Source organism: Lutra lutra, chromosome 5 (genome assembly GCF_902655055.1).
Source record: "Lutra lutra chromosome 5, mLutLut1.2, whole genome shotgun sequence".
Classification (NCBI taxonomy): Eukaryota; Metazoa; Chordata; class Mammalia; order Carnivora; family Mustelidae; genus Lutra; species Lutra lutra.
The window spans coordinates 90,909,098-90,928,474 of record NC_062282.1 but is presented as its reverse complement, the minus strand read 5'-3'; the positions used below and the strand labels follow the sequence as shown (position 1 = coordinate 90,928,474).

The 19,377-nt window shown below is 37.3% G+C and overlaps 1 protein-coding gene across 1 annotated transcript in view; it reads left to right on the top strand.

Annotated features, from left to right (window-relative positions):
* Positions 1–19,377, top strand: part of PDE4D (phosphodiesterase 4D) — a 1,258,413-nt gene that overhangs the window by 84,794 nt on the left and 1,154,242 nt on the right. The window contains exon 2 of the mRNA XM_047729070.1: positions 1,583–1,717. Coding sequence (XP_047585026.1) covers positions 1,676–1,717 — 42 coding nt within the window. The 5' untranslated portion in view covers positions 1,583–1,675. The remainder of the gene's footprint in view (positions 1–1,582; positions 1,718–19,377) is intronic.

Sequence of the window (19,377 nt, the reverse complement as noted above, 5' to 3'; positions counted from 1 at the left end):
CCCGTCTTTCTTCCATCCCCCACTCCCTGAAAAATAATCTTCACATACTCAAACCATATTTATCCTAGAAAGTCACTTTTCATTTGTGCATTTTTCTTTAACCTCAGGCAAGCATTTTTATGAACCCTAGAAGAAGACTTTGTATTTCAATGTCCTTTGGGTCTCCCGAGTTGTGACTTGGGATATTCTTAGCAGTGATAAACTGGATTTCTCTAGTTCTAACTCTTCCTTGCTGTTGTGGGATCTCTGGTCTCCCTAGAAGTATCTGCCTTTTAGTCTCATAAGTCTTGAGGGGTGATTGACAGGGATTGAAAACGAGTCTTTGAGCCTTGAGAGTGCGCCATGGCAGGATTCTGGAGAGCCCTGTGCACTGGTGTGGGGGACCAGTGGCTTCCCCTGTAGCTGAGGGCCCAGAGAGATGTTCTATTCCCTTCTTACATGTGTTTGGTGTGTTTTGTAAAGTATATATAGTTGCTTTGTTTGAATGTATTTATATTTTTGAAAGTATAATTCACACTATTCTGCACTTTGGTATTTTTCCCATCATTTCAGTAAAACAAACTCTTTCAAACCTTGCTCACTGTTACTCTTTTCCCTAAACCTCAGGCACAAGTCTTATGAGAAACTTAGAGTAAATCCAAATGATGGAATACATGCTGTTGTTAGAGTTGGTCTGTCCCCCCTGTTTCAGCCTACGTCTACAATGTCAGCGTTTTTGTGTTTTGGTCAAGCCTGTTTGCTTTATCCCCATTCTCTTAGAGTGCCTTCTTGCCCAAAAGGCATTTCAGCCCACATGCAAATATTCCCTGTGAATATGTCAATCATGCCCAGATTCAGCTGAATAGCAGAATGAACACAACTCTGATAGCTATTGTATTTGCTCTTTCTTCAACACGAAAAACAGAATCTCCCTCTTAATGTCTCATGGGAAGTGGAGGTAAGGTAATAAGGCTATCATATCCTTCAAGTGACAGCTACTCTGGGATATTCTTAGACATCATAGTTGTTGCTCCACTCGGTAAACTGTTTCTCCCAACCGTTTCTTACAACATCTTTGAACCCAAAGATTAGAGAACTCACTAAATTTGCTGAAGAACCACTATACTGTTTATTACTGCTAATGATGAAACGGGAGGCCACCATGTTATGGTCAAAGGCTTTCAGAGGTAGTCAGATCCCTCTGGTGGTGGACAAGGCTACCTTACTTAGTGAATGCTGAGGGGAAAACTGAGGGGTCCCCAGCTGTACCAGCCAGAATCACCATGCCCACGGCTCACCATGCATCTTCATTTCATACATGTAAGTGTAAATTGTGGCTACTGTACCTATTTTTTTAAGCCACTAGAAATGTAGACTTGAATATTTAATGGAAAACAGATGGTGCTTGAAATCTCTAACTTACATTTAACAAAAGCTGTTTTGGAAATGCCACTTGTGTGGACTTTTATGGCTCTAAACACTGCACCATGTTAGCTTGTTGTGCTGAATAATTTAAGAATTACTGTCCTAGTCTAAGATAGCATTTCGAAGTGCACGTGTTAATCATATACTTGATTAAACATTTCCTTGCTTTTCTCTTCAGAATGCCAGTTGGCTTTTGAGTGGATAATTGTTGCAGTGAGAGCAGTGACATTGGAAACAATTATTGTCCGCTTGAATTACCTAAAGCACCACCATGAAAAGAAATACCTGTGATTTGCTTTCTCGGAGCAAAAGTGTAAGTACCTTTTGTTTTCATTTCTTATCTAAAAATGCGTACACATAATTATTTTCTGTTTTCTTTATGTTTTAATACGGTGCTATCATGATCAGGCTTGTGGAAGCCCCTTCTCCAACTTTCAGTTGTCAGGCTGTATGCAGCTTGTTAACAAATGGAGACTTGTTCGTCTCTGTGGCCTGGTTGACATTTGGTGAGAATTCTCTTTCAGCCAGTTTGTAAGCCTTACCATTCATTTGTATAAGCCTAAAGGCATGAGATTGAATGCTCTGAGATTTGGATCGATGCAGAAATTATATGATTAAAAACCGAAACTGAAGAAATTTATGTTTTGAATATTGAATTTTCTGGGCAAGTCCAAAAGGATAAAGTTAATTAACCCTGCTAAGTACTTCAATTAGTGACATTCCAAAAGTTCATGTACATGGTGAATAATGAGAATACTTGATCAGGAGGACATCACTTCCATGAGCAGTCTACCCTAGCATATGTCTCTAATTTCTCTCCTCCTTTAACGTTTTTTTAAGTGAATGTCCTCAGGGCCCCAGTGTAGATTAAGCCCTCTTTCCAACTACCTACTCTCCTTAAGGCACCGAATTAGTGATAATTTTTAGATTCATATTGGCTTATGGAAAGAAGTATAAGCAAATAGAGCAACCCCAAGAAAGCTACAGAAGGCAAGGATGAAAGGAAGCAGTTAATTTCTATGAGGCAAGCTCTAAGAACATGTCCCTTTGTTCATTTACCCAAAGGGAAAAAAGGCATCCAAACAGATGCAGTTGTGACGTAGGAACATTCATTTGAAGACATCAGAAAAACCACAAATGCAAACACATTTCTCTAGTATGAGAACTCTTTGTGTTATAACCCGTGATTCTTTTGTGATGGCCCAAGGCCATCTCTGATTCTTTCTGCGGAATTACTATCGGGCTTTTCAGGGTGAGCAATGCCTGTGGAAAGGGAAGGATTTCTTAAAGTAGGGTTTAAAGTAGAGTATTTCTTAAAATATTTCTTAAAAAATGAGGATGTACCCAGAAGTGTGCCAGTTCTTGGAGTCCAGACGGTGTTTAATAACCAATGGAAGAAATTGAACAAACTCTGAGGAAATGTCGAAATTCATTTGTTTTCCTGGTGTGTTTGGTTGTATGGATTACTGGATAAAAGAAAGGGCTATGGCTTGGAGCCTGGAGTTCCTTTGTTCATCATATAGTTGCTCGTTGTAATAGGAGGTGACTTGCATACAAATGAGCAAACTGCCCACACCTCTTTCTGTTACTGAGTTTTTTTAAATTTTAGGTTAAATATGAAAGTAAACCATTCATATAATGCTTCTTTCTTTCATTTAATGTCATTGCCATGTTTCCATGTGATAGGAAAAGAAATGTGTAAAGGCAAAGGAGAGAATATTTTGGATATTTAAAAAAATATTATTAAACATTGCCCTGTTCTTGGAGGAAAACATTCCAAAAGCAAATGACTAACTGGGCTGTGACTTTAAGGAATTGTGAGCATTTAATGATGCTCGGAGATTTCCTATTTATATTTGCTTAATGCAGAAATTTTCGTCTTGGTGGAAAAGCTCACAATTCCCAGATTAAGAGAATCTGAATTGCCTATGTGTATCTAAATGTAAACAGTAGAGCTCTCATTTCACTGCTTCTTAGCTTCTCAAAAATCCACTGGCATAAAGAAAGTGCTTCCCCTTAATTACATGACTCTAGGCAGGAGATTGCTGTTTCTCAGAGTAAAGAGCAAACTTTCTGCCTAGTTAGAAGTTGTCACCTTAGAGTTCCAAAAGTTCATCTTGCATAGGTCTGGAAAAGTCATCCTGTACTTCTTAAGTCTCTATTATAACAAAGTCCAACATTATGCACTTAGAAGTAGGTGTTTCCTGTTTTTGATGAGGAAAATTTTAAGAATTAATTTGGTTTAGGATTTGAGAATGTTCGTCTTAGGCATTATGACATTTAAAAATCCAAAGAGAATATTCTAAATGTTAAAATGGCCTCTGCTCCTCCCTGCATGTCTCCACATATCTTGTATGTGTCATCATGAAACTTCAGGCATACAAAAGAAAGGAAAAAAAGATCGTCTTTAGACAATTATTTATCCCTGAGCACTTAAAGAGTGGTTATATTTTTCTCCTCACATTCAAGATCTGGCGTAGTATTCTTTTTAATGATTAATGCTCTGAATTCTTCCTCTATTTGGAAGGGATCCATGAACAATGTTAGCTATGAAAATATAAACAAGGTACCTTTTGCTTTAAGTGACATTTTGCTCCTTTGGGAGCATAATTTGTGGTTGTGGTGGATAAAAATGGGAGGAACTCATGTGAATAGTACAAAAGCGAAGCGTGGTCCCTAGGGACTTCACAAAAGTGAAGTGTGGTCTTTAGGGTCTCCCATGGGAGAGAGACATGCATCAAAGAATCACACACATAGCTGTAAAACAGTAATTCTCCACCATATTTCCTTCCATAGGGCAAATACCTTCCACCTGTCCTCCTATGTAATGGCTTCTTTCTCCATCCTAAAATGTAAACTTCCCAAGACAGAGGCTTTGCTTATTTATTTGTCACTGTATCTTTCACATGGTAGGTAATTATGTGGTAAAAGAACAAGGGAAGGAATACCTCGTGATACCTGCTGAGAGAAATGTCCTAGCACGGTGATGACATATAACAGAATGACTTGGCTCAGTCAGGGAGGTCAGTCCAGGCGTTCCTGAGAAAAGGGGATCCTTAGGGAAGTCTGTAATCTGAACTGTGACTTAGGCAAAGAGGAGGCTTTCAGGCAGAGTGAACTTGATGTGTCTTGATCCTGTAGTGTTAGGGAAACTGGTAGCCTCAAGGTCATGAACAAAACCTGGAATAACAAATCCATGGTGGTAACTGTAGGGAGGTAGACTGAACATAGTTAAGAGATATTTGGGGAGGCAAAAATGATAGGGCTTTTGGAAAAGTATTAGATGTAGGATCTAGGGGAGAGGAAAGTATGGAAAATGCCCCCTGGGCTTGTAGTTAACAAAATGGATGCTGTCCTTCTGCCGAGGTGGAAGGGAGGGGATAGGGAGAGGGTTAGTCTGAGTCCACAGCTGTGGAGATGTGGAATATATAGAAGGGTGGAAAGCAATCTTCCTTAATTCACACAATAGATAGACTGGGAAACTCAACTTAATTATTAAACATATACCCCCGACTGTTGATTTAATATAGAAAATAGAGGGATACTATTATTGAAATTAAGAAAAAAATCCTGCAAGGTTAACCCCAAGCTGCCTTCAGCAGATCTACAAGTTGCCTTTATCTGCTTAAAAGTCTTACATGGCACCCCCAGTATATCTCTGGAAACTGAACATGGTGAACAGGGGGAAATACAGTGACAGTTATTTCTCCTTTGGTTTTTAATTTATTGGAAAGAAAGACTGTTTATTCCTGTAAAATATTATTTGTGGAAAAGTGCTAAGACATAGCAGCCTTAGATATATTCTCTTATTTCCTCATGTGTAAACAAAACTGGACTTCCGTTAGTTGATTTAAGAGAAACTTTCAAAATTCAGCTCATAAAAACAGGTGTTACTTCGTCAGTATTTTTGATGCTATAATGTGATTAGTTTTTTTTTAAAGATTTATTTATTTATTTGACAGAGATCACAAGTAGGCAGAGAGGTAGGCAGAAAGAGAGGAAGGGAAACAGGCTCCCTGCTGAGCAGAGCCCAGTGCGGGGGCTCAATCCCAGGACCCTGGGATCATGACCTGAGCCGAAGGCAGAGGCTTTAACCCACTGAGCCACCCAGGTGTCCCAATGTGATTAGTTTTGATCTATAGTTTTATATTGTTCCTGAACCAAGTAAAATATGTAATTTTAAAATTTATTAATAATTATTTTCTTAAAAAATAATTCAAAATAAGTTAAATAACATAGCTACATCAATTTAAAGTAAATCAGAGTACTTATGCTGCTTATTAAATTGAAAATGGCTAAATGAGTTGAATGTCTAAGTGGGTTAATAGTGTCAAACATTATTAGGATGAATTTACATGTAAACTTTTATAATAAATGGCCAAAATTTTAAAATCTTATCATTTTTATCATGTTATTAAAATACGAAATATTTTAAATTTTGCTGTTGTGATTCATAAATTTATCTATGACAATGAAAGAGGTCCACAAATTTCAGAAGTGGACAACTGTTCTGCAATACATCACACATCAGGTGAAAATATCAAAAGCAAATATTTTAAGCTTTCCTTTACTCACTTACATAATTGTTCCAACTGTCCACACCATTTGTTTTTAGAATACATGGTATTAATATTTATCTCTCAGAAAAATGATTTCACTGTATTTTACAGGGCTTATTAACTTTATGGAGTTTCTGGTATATGGTTTTTTCTTATAGTTGGAAGAGAACTTAAAGATCTTCCAACTCAGCCCTTTTATTTTGCTGATAGGGAAACCGAGATGTAGGTCAAGGGAAATGAAATGACTTGCCTGAAAGGTGGCTTGGTTTAGTTGAAAAAAAAAAATAGGTGAACTTTAAAATCACTCAGAATGGGGTTCAAAATCTGGCTCTTTCAACTCTCCACTGTGGGATATTTGACAAATTACTGACTCCACTAATGTTACGGGTGATGGGGAAAGGACAATAATGCATAGTGATGCTTGGTACATCGAAGGTACCTAATGAGTTCTATCTCTGGCTTTGCCCTGGGGTTACCATAACTTGTAAGCAAGAGAGCCTATGTTCTTTCCTCTCTGTGGTTCTGAAAATGTAGTCAAAGCTGGGATTAAAAATAATAATGACTGTCTCTTACCTGCTTTTACCTATGTTAAGTGCCTGTAAAATGCCAGTGTTGGGAAAACCACGTTGTCCAGATGAAGTTCTGTAAAAATTAGGGCATTCAAGGAAAAACAAATTAAAAATATCATAAAATACAAAGCAGATGATCACTTAGGTAGCATCTGGTTCTTTACAAACCCTGTATTTTCTAATTTAATAATAATTACAAACAGAAAGAGAAGAAAAGGAAAACCCTTGGTCTGGCAGAAGACCCTTTCCATGAAGTGTTTATTTCCAGCAAGAAATGTTGCAGTAGAAAATTCTCCCATACATTTTGTGATATTTATGCTGTACCTCTTTTTAAAGCTTTCAGGCCTATTCCTAGTGGACTGACATTTCATTTTCACATGTCTCATCTGAAGTCCTTGTGACTTCTTGGAGTTTTATACCTCTTGGGGTATTTGAGGTCACATTTGTTTTTTCTGGGTGCTGGTTCTTGGTCCACATGCCAAAAGGGCAGAGCATAAACAGGATTCTCTCTGTGCTAACCTTCCAGGGGGGTCTTCCCCATCTGTGGAAGCTGGGGACAGTTCTTGCTGTTCTGACTTCTGCTTTCATGGGACTGAACAAGTCTTATTTGTACAACAGTTACAAATTTTAGTGTTTTACTATAAAACCATCCTATCTCAAAACCATGCTTGGTGCAATGAGGCTTGGTGAGTATATGGGGCATATACTCATATAGCATAAGTTTAAAAGCAGGAAAATCCTGTGTAGAAGGGAAGCCTTATTTTTGTTTACTATTCTGGATTATAATGGATCAACTAATTTCTCTATTTAAAGTTCGCCTTTTCCTGACTTAAATATGTTTTCATGAAGTCATCTAATTTTATTCTAGAAAGCATTTAGTTGTAAACATGTAGGATTTTTTCCCTTCTATCTACATAGTATAGCAATTTAGGACAGGAAGAGTAATTAATAATGATTATGCTTTTTGAAGCTGTTAGAAAATCTTATGAAAAAGTGCTCTAGCAAGAACTCTGCTTTTAATTAGTTTAATTTGCTGCAGTGGTCAAGACTCTACCACAGCCCTTTAGCATGCTGTATTAACTCTAGTGGTTCTTCTCAATCCACTGGTCCCAAAGATAAAGGAGCCATTTATAGTAATCCCAGCATCACATCCATGACTCAGACTTTCTTTGGAATTTCTCCAGTGAAATATTGATATAGTATGACTTTTCTGAGGTTAAAGACTTAACTCCACCAGCTTGTACTTCTGTTGAAAATAATTCTTTAATAGATTTACTTTTCTTTGTATTAGGAGTAATAATCAGGATAGCACAATGTTAGGTTCTCAAACTTTTCAATATTGTAATATGCTTTCACTGATCTGGCTTTTTACTGAATTACTGGTATAAGGGAGCCATTTGAGATCCAGTGCAATATTCTCAAATTTGGGCTTCAGAAAGAAAATATTAGGACTCCTGTTTATATTTACTTTCTTTTCAGCTTTTAATGTATGTTCAATAAATGCACAGATGTAAATGTGTGTAATTGATAAATACGTGAATTAGGAAAATACATTGAAAATGTTTTTCCCATTAGGGATATGTAATAAAAATAGTTTAGAGGCCATTCTTTGCAGTGGAAAGAATAGTTTTTGAATGCAGATACCTGGATTCAGTCCTCACATCCACTAGTGCTTAAAGATCTGACCTTCAGGGAATTATTTTTTTCTTTTTCCTGAGTCTTAGTGCTTATGTATGTAGAAAAGAAAAAGTATATCATAACGAAGAGGAAAATATCTGCACATAGTAGTTGCTTGATAAATTCAATGTTGACGTTTGCAGATGCTTTTTTGTAGCTACAGAGCTGAGTGATAGTATCTGGTCCAGAAATGAATCATATGGAAACACCAGGAAATGAAGTGCATTCTTCTCACTAAAAGGGTTCAAGCATAACTTCCAAGATCCATATTATGCAAAAGATTCAGGCAAAACAGAGTGGTTAAATTAGGTGAGAGTTCATTTCCTGCCAGTTATGAATTCTTTGATTCTAGGTCATCTTGTACCCATTCATAAATTTAAATGAAGGTCATTTTCCAAATAAATATAAAATCCTGTCACTGGGGCAAAAGGGTATATTGCTCAGCTCAGTTGCCCTAACCAAAATACCGCAGACTGTGGGGCTTAAACAACAGAAATGTATTATCGTTCTAGAGGCTGGGAAGTCCGAGTTCAAGGTGCTGTCTGATTGAGCAATCTCTTCCTGACCTTCTCACTGTAAATTCATTTAATCCTAATTATCTCCCAAAGGCTCTAATCTCCAAATGCTATCACACTGGGGTATAGGGCATCAAAATGGGAACTTGGGGGTGACACAAATATTCCTTCTATAACAAAGTTTGATAATCCTTTTAAATTTAATTTATTTTTTGATCACGATAGGTATACTCTTTAATCCCCATCACCTATTTCATTCATTCCCTATCCCCTTCCCTCTGATAACCCACAGTTTGTCTCTGTAGTTAAGAATCTATTTCTTGGTTGGTCTGTCTCTCTCATTCTCTTTTCCTTTACTCATTTGTTTATTCAATTCCACATATAAGTGAGATGATATGGTATTTGTCTATCTCTGACTACCTTATTTTGCTTAGTATTATACTCTCTAGCTGAATCCATGTAGTTGCTAATGGCATGCTTTCATTCTTTTTTCTGGCTGAATAATATTTCATCATATATTATTATTATTATTATTATATATCACATTTGTAAATATATGAATGGATAAAGAAGATATGCTATGTATGTGTGTGTGTGTGTGTGTGTACACACACACAAATAAAATATATGATGGAATATTATATCCATCATGGAGATGGATATATCTATCTATATTAGATAGATAGATAGAGATAATATATATATATATCTTACCTCTTCTTTATCCATTCATCTATCAGTGGACACTTAGGCTGCTTCAATACTTTAGCTATTGTAAATAATGTTGCAATAAACATGGAGTGCATGAATCTCTTTCAGTTAGCATTTTCATATTTTGGGGAGCAAATACCCAGTGGTGCAGTCACTGGATCATAGAGCAGTTCTAGTTTTAACATTTTGGGGGTACTCCATACTGTTTTCTATAGTAGCTACATCAGTTTGCATTCCCACCAGCAGTGCAAGAGAGTTCCTTTTCCTCCACATCCTCACCAATACCTGTTGTTTCTTGTGTTTTTGATTTAGCCATTCTGACAGGTGTGAAGTAATGACTCACTATCATTTTGAATTGCATTTCCCTGATTGTGAGTGATATTGAGCACTTTTTCATGCATCTGTCGGCCATCTGTATGTCTTTGGAAAAATGTCTGTTCATGTCTTCTGCCCATTTTTAAATTGGATCATTTGTTTTTTGGTTGTTGATTGTATCAGTTTTTTATATATTTTGAACACTAACCCTTTATCAGATATGTCATTTGTAAATATCTTCTCTCATTCCATACATTGCCTTTTTATTTTATTGGTTGTTTTCTTAATTTTGCAGAAACTTTTTTATTTTGATGTAGTCCTAATAGTTCATTTATGCTTTTATTTCCCTTGCTTCAGGAGATGTATCTAAAAAACATATTTTTAGGGCTACCATCTGAGAAGTTGCTGCCTATGCTTTCTTCAAGGATTGTTACGGTTTCAGGTCTCCCATTTAGGTATTTGATCCATTTTGAGTTTATTTTTGTGTATGGTATAAGAAAGTGGTCCATAGGCACCTGGGTGGCTCAGATGGGTAAGTGTCTGCCTCTGGCTCAGGTCATGATCTCCAGGTCCTGGGATGGAGACCCATGTCAGTCTCCCAACTCAGCGCGGAGTCTGCTTTTCCCCTCCCTCTGCCCCACTCCCTGCTGTGCCCTTTCTGTCTCTCTCTCTCTCAAATAAATGAATAGAATAAAATCTTAAAAAAGCTTCTGCACAACAAAGTAAACAGTCAAAAAAACAAAGAGGCAACCCACGGAATGGGAGAAGATATTTGCAAATGACAGTATATACAAAAGGTTGATATCCAGGATCTATAAAGAACTCCTCAAACTCAACACACGCAAATCAGACAATCATATACAAAAATGGGCAGAAGATATGAACAGACACTTCTCCAATGAAGACATACAAATGGCTATCAGACACATGAAAAAATGTTCATCATCACTAGCCATCAGGGAGATTCAGATTAAAACCACATTGAGATACCACCTTAGACCAGTTAGAATGGCCAAAATTAGCAAGACATGAAACAACATGTGTTGGAGAGGATGTGGAGAAAGGGGAACTCTCTCACACTGTCGGTGGGAATGCAAGTTGGTGTAGCCTCTTTGGAGAACAGTGTGGAGATTCCTCAAGAAATTAAAAATAGAGCTTCCCTATGACCCTGCAATTGCACTACTGGGTATTTACCCCAAAGATACAGATGTAGTGAAAAGAAGGGCCATCTGTACCCCAATGTTTATAGCAGCAATGGCCACGGTCGCCAAACTGTGGAAAGAACCAAGATGCCCTTCAACGGACGAATGGATAAGGAAGATGTGGTCCATATACACTATGGAATATTATGCCTCCATCAGAAAGGATGAATACCCAACTTTTGTAGCAACATGGACGGGACTGGAAGAGATTATGCTGAGTGAAATAAGTCAAGCAGAGAAAGTCGATTATCATATGGTTTCACTTATTTGTGGAGCCTAACAAATAGCATGGAGGACAAGGGGAGATGGAGAGGAGAAGGGAGTTGGGGGAAATTGGAAGGGGAGGTGAACCATGAGAGACTATGGACTCTGAAAAACAATCTGAGGGTTTTGAAGGGGCGGGGGGTGGGCGTTTGGGGGAACCAGGTGGTGGGTATTGTAGATGGCACGGATTGCATGGAGCACTGGGTGTGGTGCAAAAATAATGAATACTGTTATGCTGAAAAAATAAAAAATAAAAAAAAAAGAAAGAAAAGAAAGTGGTCCAGTTTCATTCTTTTGAACATGGCTGTCAAGTTTTCTCAATACCATTGTTAGACTATCCTTTTTCCCATTGTATATTCATTCCTCCTTTGTCAAAAATTAATTGCCATATAATTTTGGGTTTCTGTGTTTTCTATTCTATTCTATTGATATACATATCTCTTTTTATGCCAGTACCATTACTTCCAATTTGTAATATAACTTGAAATCTAGAACTGTGATACCTCCAGTTTTGTTTTTCTTTTTCATGATTGCTTTGGGTATTCAGGGTCTTTTGTGGTCCATACAAATTTGTGTCATTTGTTCTAGTTCTGTGAAAAATGCTGTCAGTATTTTGGTAAGGATTGCATTAAATCTGTAGATTACTGTGGGCCGTATAGACATTTTAACAATATTTGTTCTTCCAACCCATGTGCATAGAATGTTTTTCTGTTTCTTTACATTGCCTTAATTTTTTTTTAATCAGTGTTTTATGGTTTGCATAGTTTAGGTCTTTCATCTCTTTGCTTAAGTTTATTCCTAGATATTTTATTGTTTTTGATAGAATTGTAAATGGAACTGCTTTCTTAATTTCACTTTCTGCCGCTTCACTAGTAGTGTATAGAAATGCAACAGATTTCTATACATTGATTTTGTATCCTTCTGAATTTGCCAAATTCATTTATCAGTTCTGGTAGCTTTCGGTAGGGTCTCTAGGTTTTCTGTATGATGTCATCTGTGAATGGTAAGAGAGTTACTTCTTCCTTACCAGTTTTGATGCCTTTTATTTTTTTATGTTGTCTTATTGCTTTGGCTATGACTTCCAGTACTATGTTAAATAAAAGTGGTGAGTGGACATTGTCTTGTTTCTGACCTTAGGGGAAATGCTCTCAGTTCTTTGCCACCAAGAGTAATGTTGGCTCTGGGCTTTTCATATAAGGCCTTGATTATGTTGAGGTATGTCACCTCTACACTTAATTTGCAGAGACTTTTTATAATGAATGGATATTTTACTTTGTCAAATGCTTTTTCTGCATCTATCAAAATTATCATATATGGTTTTTATCCTTTCTCTTATTAATGTGATGTGTCATATTGATGGTTTTGTGAATACTGAACCACCCCTGCATCCCAGGAATAAATCCCACTGGATGTGGTGTATGATTTTTTTTTAACATATTGTTGGATTTGGTTTGCTAATATTTTGTTGAGGATTTTTGCATCTGTATTCATGAGAAATATTGGCCTATAGTTCTGTTTCTTCGTGGTATCCTTATCTGGTTTTGTTATTCGGGTAATACTGGCCTCACAGAGTAAATTTGGAAGTTTTCCATCTTCTTTGCATTGCATGTTTTGGAATAATTTGAGAAGAATGATGGTAATGTCTTTAAATGTTTTGTAGAATTCACCTGTAGAGTCATTTGGTCTTGGGCTTTTGTTTTTTGGGAGGTTTTGTTTTGTTTTGTTAGATATTCAGTTTCAATGCTGATAATCAGTCTGTTCCAATTTTCTATTTCTTCCTATTTTAGTTTTGGTAGATAATATGAAACTAGAAATCAACCACAAGAGAAAATTTGGGAAGAGCATGAATATATGAAGGTTAAATAACATGTTAATCAGCATTGAATGGGTCACCCAGGAAATCAAAGAAGAAATCAAAAAGTGTGTGAAACAACTGAAAATGAAAACACAGTGGTCCAAAACCTTTGGGATGCAGCGAAAGAGGTTTTAAGAGGGAAGTATATAGCAATACAGGCTGCCTTCAAGAAGCAAGAAATATCTCAAATAAACAATTCAACCTTACACCTAATGGAACTAGAAAAAGAAGAATAAACAAAACCCAAACCCAGAAAAAGGAAGGAAATAATAAAGATTAGAGCAGAAATAAATGATACAGAAACACACACACACACACACTAACCCACAAAGAACAAAAACAGTGAACAGATCAATGAAACCATGAGCTGGTTATGTGAAAAGATCAACAAAATTGATAAACCTCTAGGCAGACTCATAATAAGAGATCTAGGCAGACTCATAATAAGAGAGAGGGAGAGAGAGAAGGGTCCAAATAAACAAATTCACTAATGGAAGAGTAGTAATGATTGATACTACAGAAATAACAAACAGTTGTGTCAGAATGATATGAAAATCTATATGCCAACAAACTGGACAACTTACAAGGAATGGATAAATTCCTAGAGTTTGATATCCACATGGGCTGATTTTAAGAAGTCACTGTGATATTTATGCCCGAAGGATGGTGACAGATATTCCAGATGCCACATATTCTCTCATTTGGATAACCCTGAAAATGACTTGGTGAACATCATCCTCTTCATTTCCTGTTTTCTAGGTTTTATGGTAAGGAAACTCAGTGATGATTTTTGAGGTTCTGATAATCTGTTCATAGATCTCAGGGCTAATTTCAATTTTACTTAAAAATGTTTTCTTTTCCTTTCCTATTGTTATTTTGCTTTTAACATATTGTTTGTTATGGACATCCAATCCAGTGATAGAGATCTCTGAATTTCCTAGTCCTGTTGATGGATTTACTAGTTGAACTAAGTTTTCAGATTTTCAGCCTGATTATCTGAACCATCTCTATTCCCTTAACCAATACCATTTGCTTTTATGCTGACCAAAGTGGGAAGTGAATGTACAGACAAAAAGGAAAGACACATAAAGATTTCTATACTTACAGTGTATTTTTATTTTTATTTTATTTTATTTTATTTTTTTAAGATTTTTATTTATTTATTTATTTGACAGAGAGAGATCACAAGTAGACAGAGAGGCAGGCAGAGAGAGAGAGAGAGAGGGAAGCAGGCTCCCTGCTGAGCAGAGAGCCCGATGTGGGACTCGATCCCAGGACCCTGAGATCATGACCTGAGCCAAAGGCAGCGGCTTAACCCACTGAGCCACCCAGGCTCCCTTACAGAGTATTTTTAAATCAGAGGTTATTAAAAACTGGAAAACAGTATGGAGTTTCCTCAAGAAGTTAAAAATAGAGCTACCCTATGACCCAGTAACTGCTCTACTAGGTATTTATCCAAAGGATAGAGATGTTGTGATCTGAAGGCACACCTGTACCCCAATGTTAATAGCAGCAGTGTCCACAATAGCCAAACTATGAAAAGAGTCCAGATGTCCATTAACAGATGAATGGATAAAGAAGATGTGGTGTATAAATACAATGGAATGTTACTCAGCTATCAAAAAGGATAAAATCTTACCATTTACATCATTGTGGATGGAACTGGAGGGTATTGTGCTAAATGAAATAAGTCAGTCAGAGAAAGACAATTATCATATATTTTGACTCAAACGTGGAATTTAAGAAACCAAACAGAGGATCATAGGGGAAGGGAAGGAAAAATAAAATAAGATGAAATCAGAGAGAGAGACAAAGTATGAGTCTCTTAATCACAGGAAACAAACTGAGGGTTGCTGGAGATGGATGGGGAAACTGGGTGATGGGCATTAAGGAGGGCATGTGATGTGATGAGCACTGGGTGTTATATGCAGCTGATGAATTACTGAATTCCACATCTGAAACTAGTGATACACTATATGTTAACTAATTGGATTTAAATAAGATAAGTTAAAAAAATTTTTTTAAAGATTTTATTTATTTATTTGACAGACAGAGATCACAGGTAGGCAGAGAGGCAAACAAAGAGAGAAGAAGGGAAGCAGGCTCCCTGCTGAGCAGAGAGCCCCTTGCGGGGCTTGATCCCAGGGTCCTGGGATCACAACCCGAACCGAAGGTAGAGGCTTTAACCCACTGAGCCACCCAGGTGCCCCAGTAAAAAAAAATTTTAAGTAACTTTCCTTATAATACCTCTGTTGATATTTTCTGAACCCATAAATGTTTATAAATCTTCTCATCTGATAGAATGAACTGGATAAATTTTAATTCGTCATTAATCAGTTATCTTATACATTGAATTCTAAAGTATCTTACAGTATTTTACATTAAATTCTTTTTTTTTAATTTTATCTATTTATTTGACAGAGAGAGAGAGAGAGATCATAAGTAGGCAGAGAGACAGGCAGAGAGAGAGGGGGGAAACAGGCTCCCCACTGAGCAGAGAACCCCATGCGGGACTCAATCCCAGAACCCTGAGATCATGACTGGATCCAAAGGCAGAGGCGTAACCCACTGAGCCACCCAGGTGTCCCTTACATTAAATTCTTGATTTGCTAGTGTCATGTATCATTTTCTTCCTACCAGTAAGAAAGATTCAAGATCTCTTTTGCTCAATTTGATTTGTTAGTTTCTTGATGAAATTGCCCTCTGTTTGACTTCAGATTCTTTTGGATGCTCTACATTTGGATAAAATTGGCACTCACCAGATGTCTTTTAATTGAAGTTCCCTGTTCTCTTTTGACAGAATTGTTGTTTAGTGTTCATTCAAAACCAGAAGCAAATCCTGAATGTTTGAAGGGTACAGCATATCTGGAAAATTCTTTGCATATTGAGTTGAAAGCCCAGCTTAATGGGCTCTCAGTTTTGAGTCTAGAGCTCGGAGCCCACCTGGTGAAATAGGCCTCTCAGCCTCTTTGCCCAGAAGACTTTAAAAATGTTGTCCAAAGTTTGTAAACCAAATTTATCTTATTCTTTAAAAAAACCTTTTTCCTGCCATACTTTATATTGCTCAATTTGGGTAAGGAATTGCTCTTTTCATGGACCAGGCTGAGCAATTTATAACATTTCATTCTGTTAGTGCCTGCCTGGAGAGGGCAGAGCAGAAAGAAATTTGGGAAAGATGATACATTTTGTATTGCATTGCTGAGGTATCTACATTTATTACTCCTCACAGTTACCCTATAAGAGTGATTGTTTTGGTAATTTTATGGTTAAAATAAAAACAATGGTTTCTTTCCCAGACTGGCCTCCTTTCTCTACTGTATCAGTCACCATCTAAGTACAAGATTGCAGAAGCTGTCACAACCTGGGGCCTGGGTGGCCCAGTCAGTTGAGCATTTTTGCTCAGGTCAGGATCTCAGAGTCATGAGATCCTGCCACCTGCAGGAGGTGGGGGTGGGGTGGGGAAGCTGTTTATGCTCAGTGGGGGGTCTATTTGAGATTCTTTCCCTCTGCCCCTTCCCCCAAACGTGCTCACTCTCTCTGTATGTCTCTATCTCTCTCAAATAAATCAAAGGAACTTTGTTGTTTGTTGTCACAACTTAGGATCCCAATAAAGTTAAGTATATGGAAACTGGACTTTTCCCCGTGATGACTCATCAGAGTTCAAAGAAAGTCAGAAGAGATACTATATGTACAGCTGCTTTGAAAAGTAATGCACAAAGCAACACCAGATAGGATGCTTGCATTTGTTTTTATTGGCCACAAACTGAAATAACGACCTGTAGTTTTAGAGGTTTCCTTCTTTTCATTATTACTCTTGCTTTCCTGCTTGTGCTCTTTACAAAATTCAGCAAATGTCTGTTGAATGGTTACTCTTGAGTCAGGAGCTATGCTGGGCTCTGGCTAGCCAATAGTGAGTAAAATACTTATGGCCTCTCCCTTTACAGAATATATTTGACAACTAAATTACATTTTTGACCAAAAAATTACATTTTTTAATAATTTTGTTACTCTTTATCCTCCTCCCCCACCCTAATCCTATCCACTCAAGTCTATCCCACTTTAATCTTTAATTCTTGCCAGGGAGTCTGAAGTCTGGTCCCTCTCCCACCTCTGTGTACTTGTCTTCATCACGTTGTGGTAACTTGTTTGGCAAATACTCTGAGCTTTGAATAATGTGCCGTAATTGTCAATTACGCTCATTGTTGCAAAAACATAGATTATTTTACAGCAGTTAAAAAGAATCTTTCTCAGATAATCAACAATAGTACAAGAATAGCTGAGAACAAAATGACTGTGAGTATGGAGGAAAAGTCTGAAAGAATAAGATCTGATCACCAACCATTTCCTTTGAAATCAATCACATGATGCTTTTAGTGACCAAAGTCCATCATTACACTGTTGTCTTAGAAAAACCTCCACTTTTTTTTTTCCGATATTATGATGTGTTTGCTATTTCATTTTTGGACAATTTCAAGTTGGAGTTGAATTCCAAATGATTATGTCCCAGAAATAATTGCACATGTTGTAGTTAACCATGTAAACACCAAAGATACATAAAAATAGAGAGGAGTCTTGTTGAATCGATAATAACTATTCAATTCTTGTAGACAGTATCGCTCTGTAACAAAGTAGAATTATGAAGAAAAGCATAATAACATTGTGGAGTTTCCTATTATTAGTATTTTGTTCCAGAAAAAAAAAAAAAAAAACTTTTAAAGGCTACTTAACCATAACCAATTCTCTATTTTTAAAATTATGATTAAGTATCACTTTTTATTATTGAGATGGCTACCTGTAAGCAAAGGTTTTATTTTTTTTTTAAATTTTTTAAAAGACTTTACTTATTTATTTGACACAGAGAGAGAGAGATCAGAAGCAGGCAGACAGGCAGGCAGAGAGAGAGGGGCAGAGGCAGGCTGCCCACTGAGCAGAGAGCTGGATGTGGGGCTCCATCCCAGGACCCTGAGATCATGACCTTAGCTGAAGGCAGAGGATTAACTGACTGAGCCACCCAGGTGCCCCAATCAAAGGTTTTAAATGTTAGAAATGATTTCAGTGAAAATTCTTGATGTGTTTATTTGGTTTCCCAAGATCAGTGCTCTCAAGGGCAGGAGGGTATGGTCTTTGAGGTCCTGTCTTATAGTTGTGGATTTGCTACTCTGTATCTACATTGTGGTGGAGGAAAGGAAGGTAAGAAAACTATAAATAATTAGGTTATTATCAAAGGCTCCCAATATCTGTGATGACTGTTTCAAGGGTAAATTGAGAAAACAGTATCAAAAGCATGTTATAAAATAGAAATAAACAAAAAGTCAAAGCAACCCAGCAAAAAACAATCCAAAATAATGTTATACAGTATTTAGTTGTATCATATGCTTCTGTACCAAGTAATTTAAGTCTTAGGGATTTTTAAACAGAATTGATCCATCAGTAAACAGAGTAATGTGGAACAACCTTACTTTTATTGTTGAAAAATGTCGTTCTGTCCGTTATTGTTGAAAAAGGTCATTCTGTCTATTAACATGTTCTCCTCAATTATGCATGTTAAAAGCCATGATGCCAAGATCAAGAAAGAGTAATTGTTAAATAGTTAGCACCTTCCCCCCACCCCCTGCCCCACCTCTGCTTTCCAGTACCTTCTGTCACCTAGGTTGGGTCATATACCACACACGTGGAAATACAGGGACAGCCCCATTTCCAACAGTGTCTGGGACTATGACATTTCGCTTGTGACTCAGGGTCATATCTGTCCTTCCCCTTTCTGTTTTTACTACTGTAGCAGTCTAGACTTCTGTTTTGGCAATATTGCTTCTGTGTCAATGACTTGGACATGTTTATAGCTCTCAACATCCTGACTTTAATTCAGTCAACAATATTTATTAAGCTCTCACCAGTTAATATGACCGCATGACAGCAGTCTTACTCCACAGAGCTGTGCACTCAATGGTACCCCAGAGGTTCAGAGAGTTAGCACTCCACCAAGTCATAGCCAGGTTAGGATTTAAGCTCTTCAGAGAATCTGGATCACTGAGCATTAAAAACCAAATGTACTTTAGCTACTGAAAACCATGACAACACCATAGTGCCACAATGAAAACTATGTTTGCTACAAACCCATTGAAAACAAAAGATACAAGCTTTAGAGGCCCTTCATCTCTGCTTACTGCATGTGCTTTAAAATATTAATTTTAGGGGCGCCTGGGTGGCTCAGTGGGTTAAAGCCTCTGCCTTCAGCTCAGGTCATGATCCCAGGGTCCTGGGATCGAGCCCCACATCGGGCTCTCTGCTCCGCAGGGAGCCTGCTTC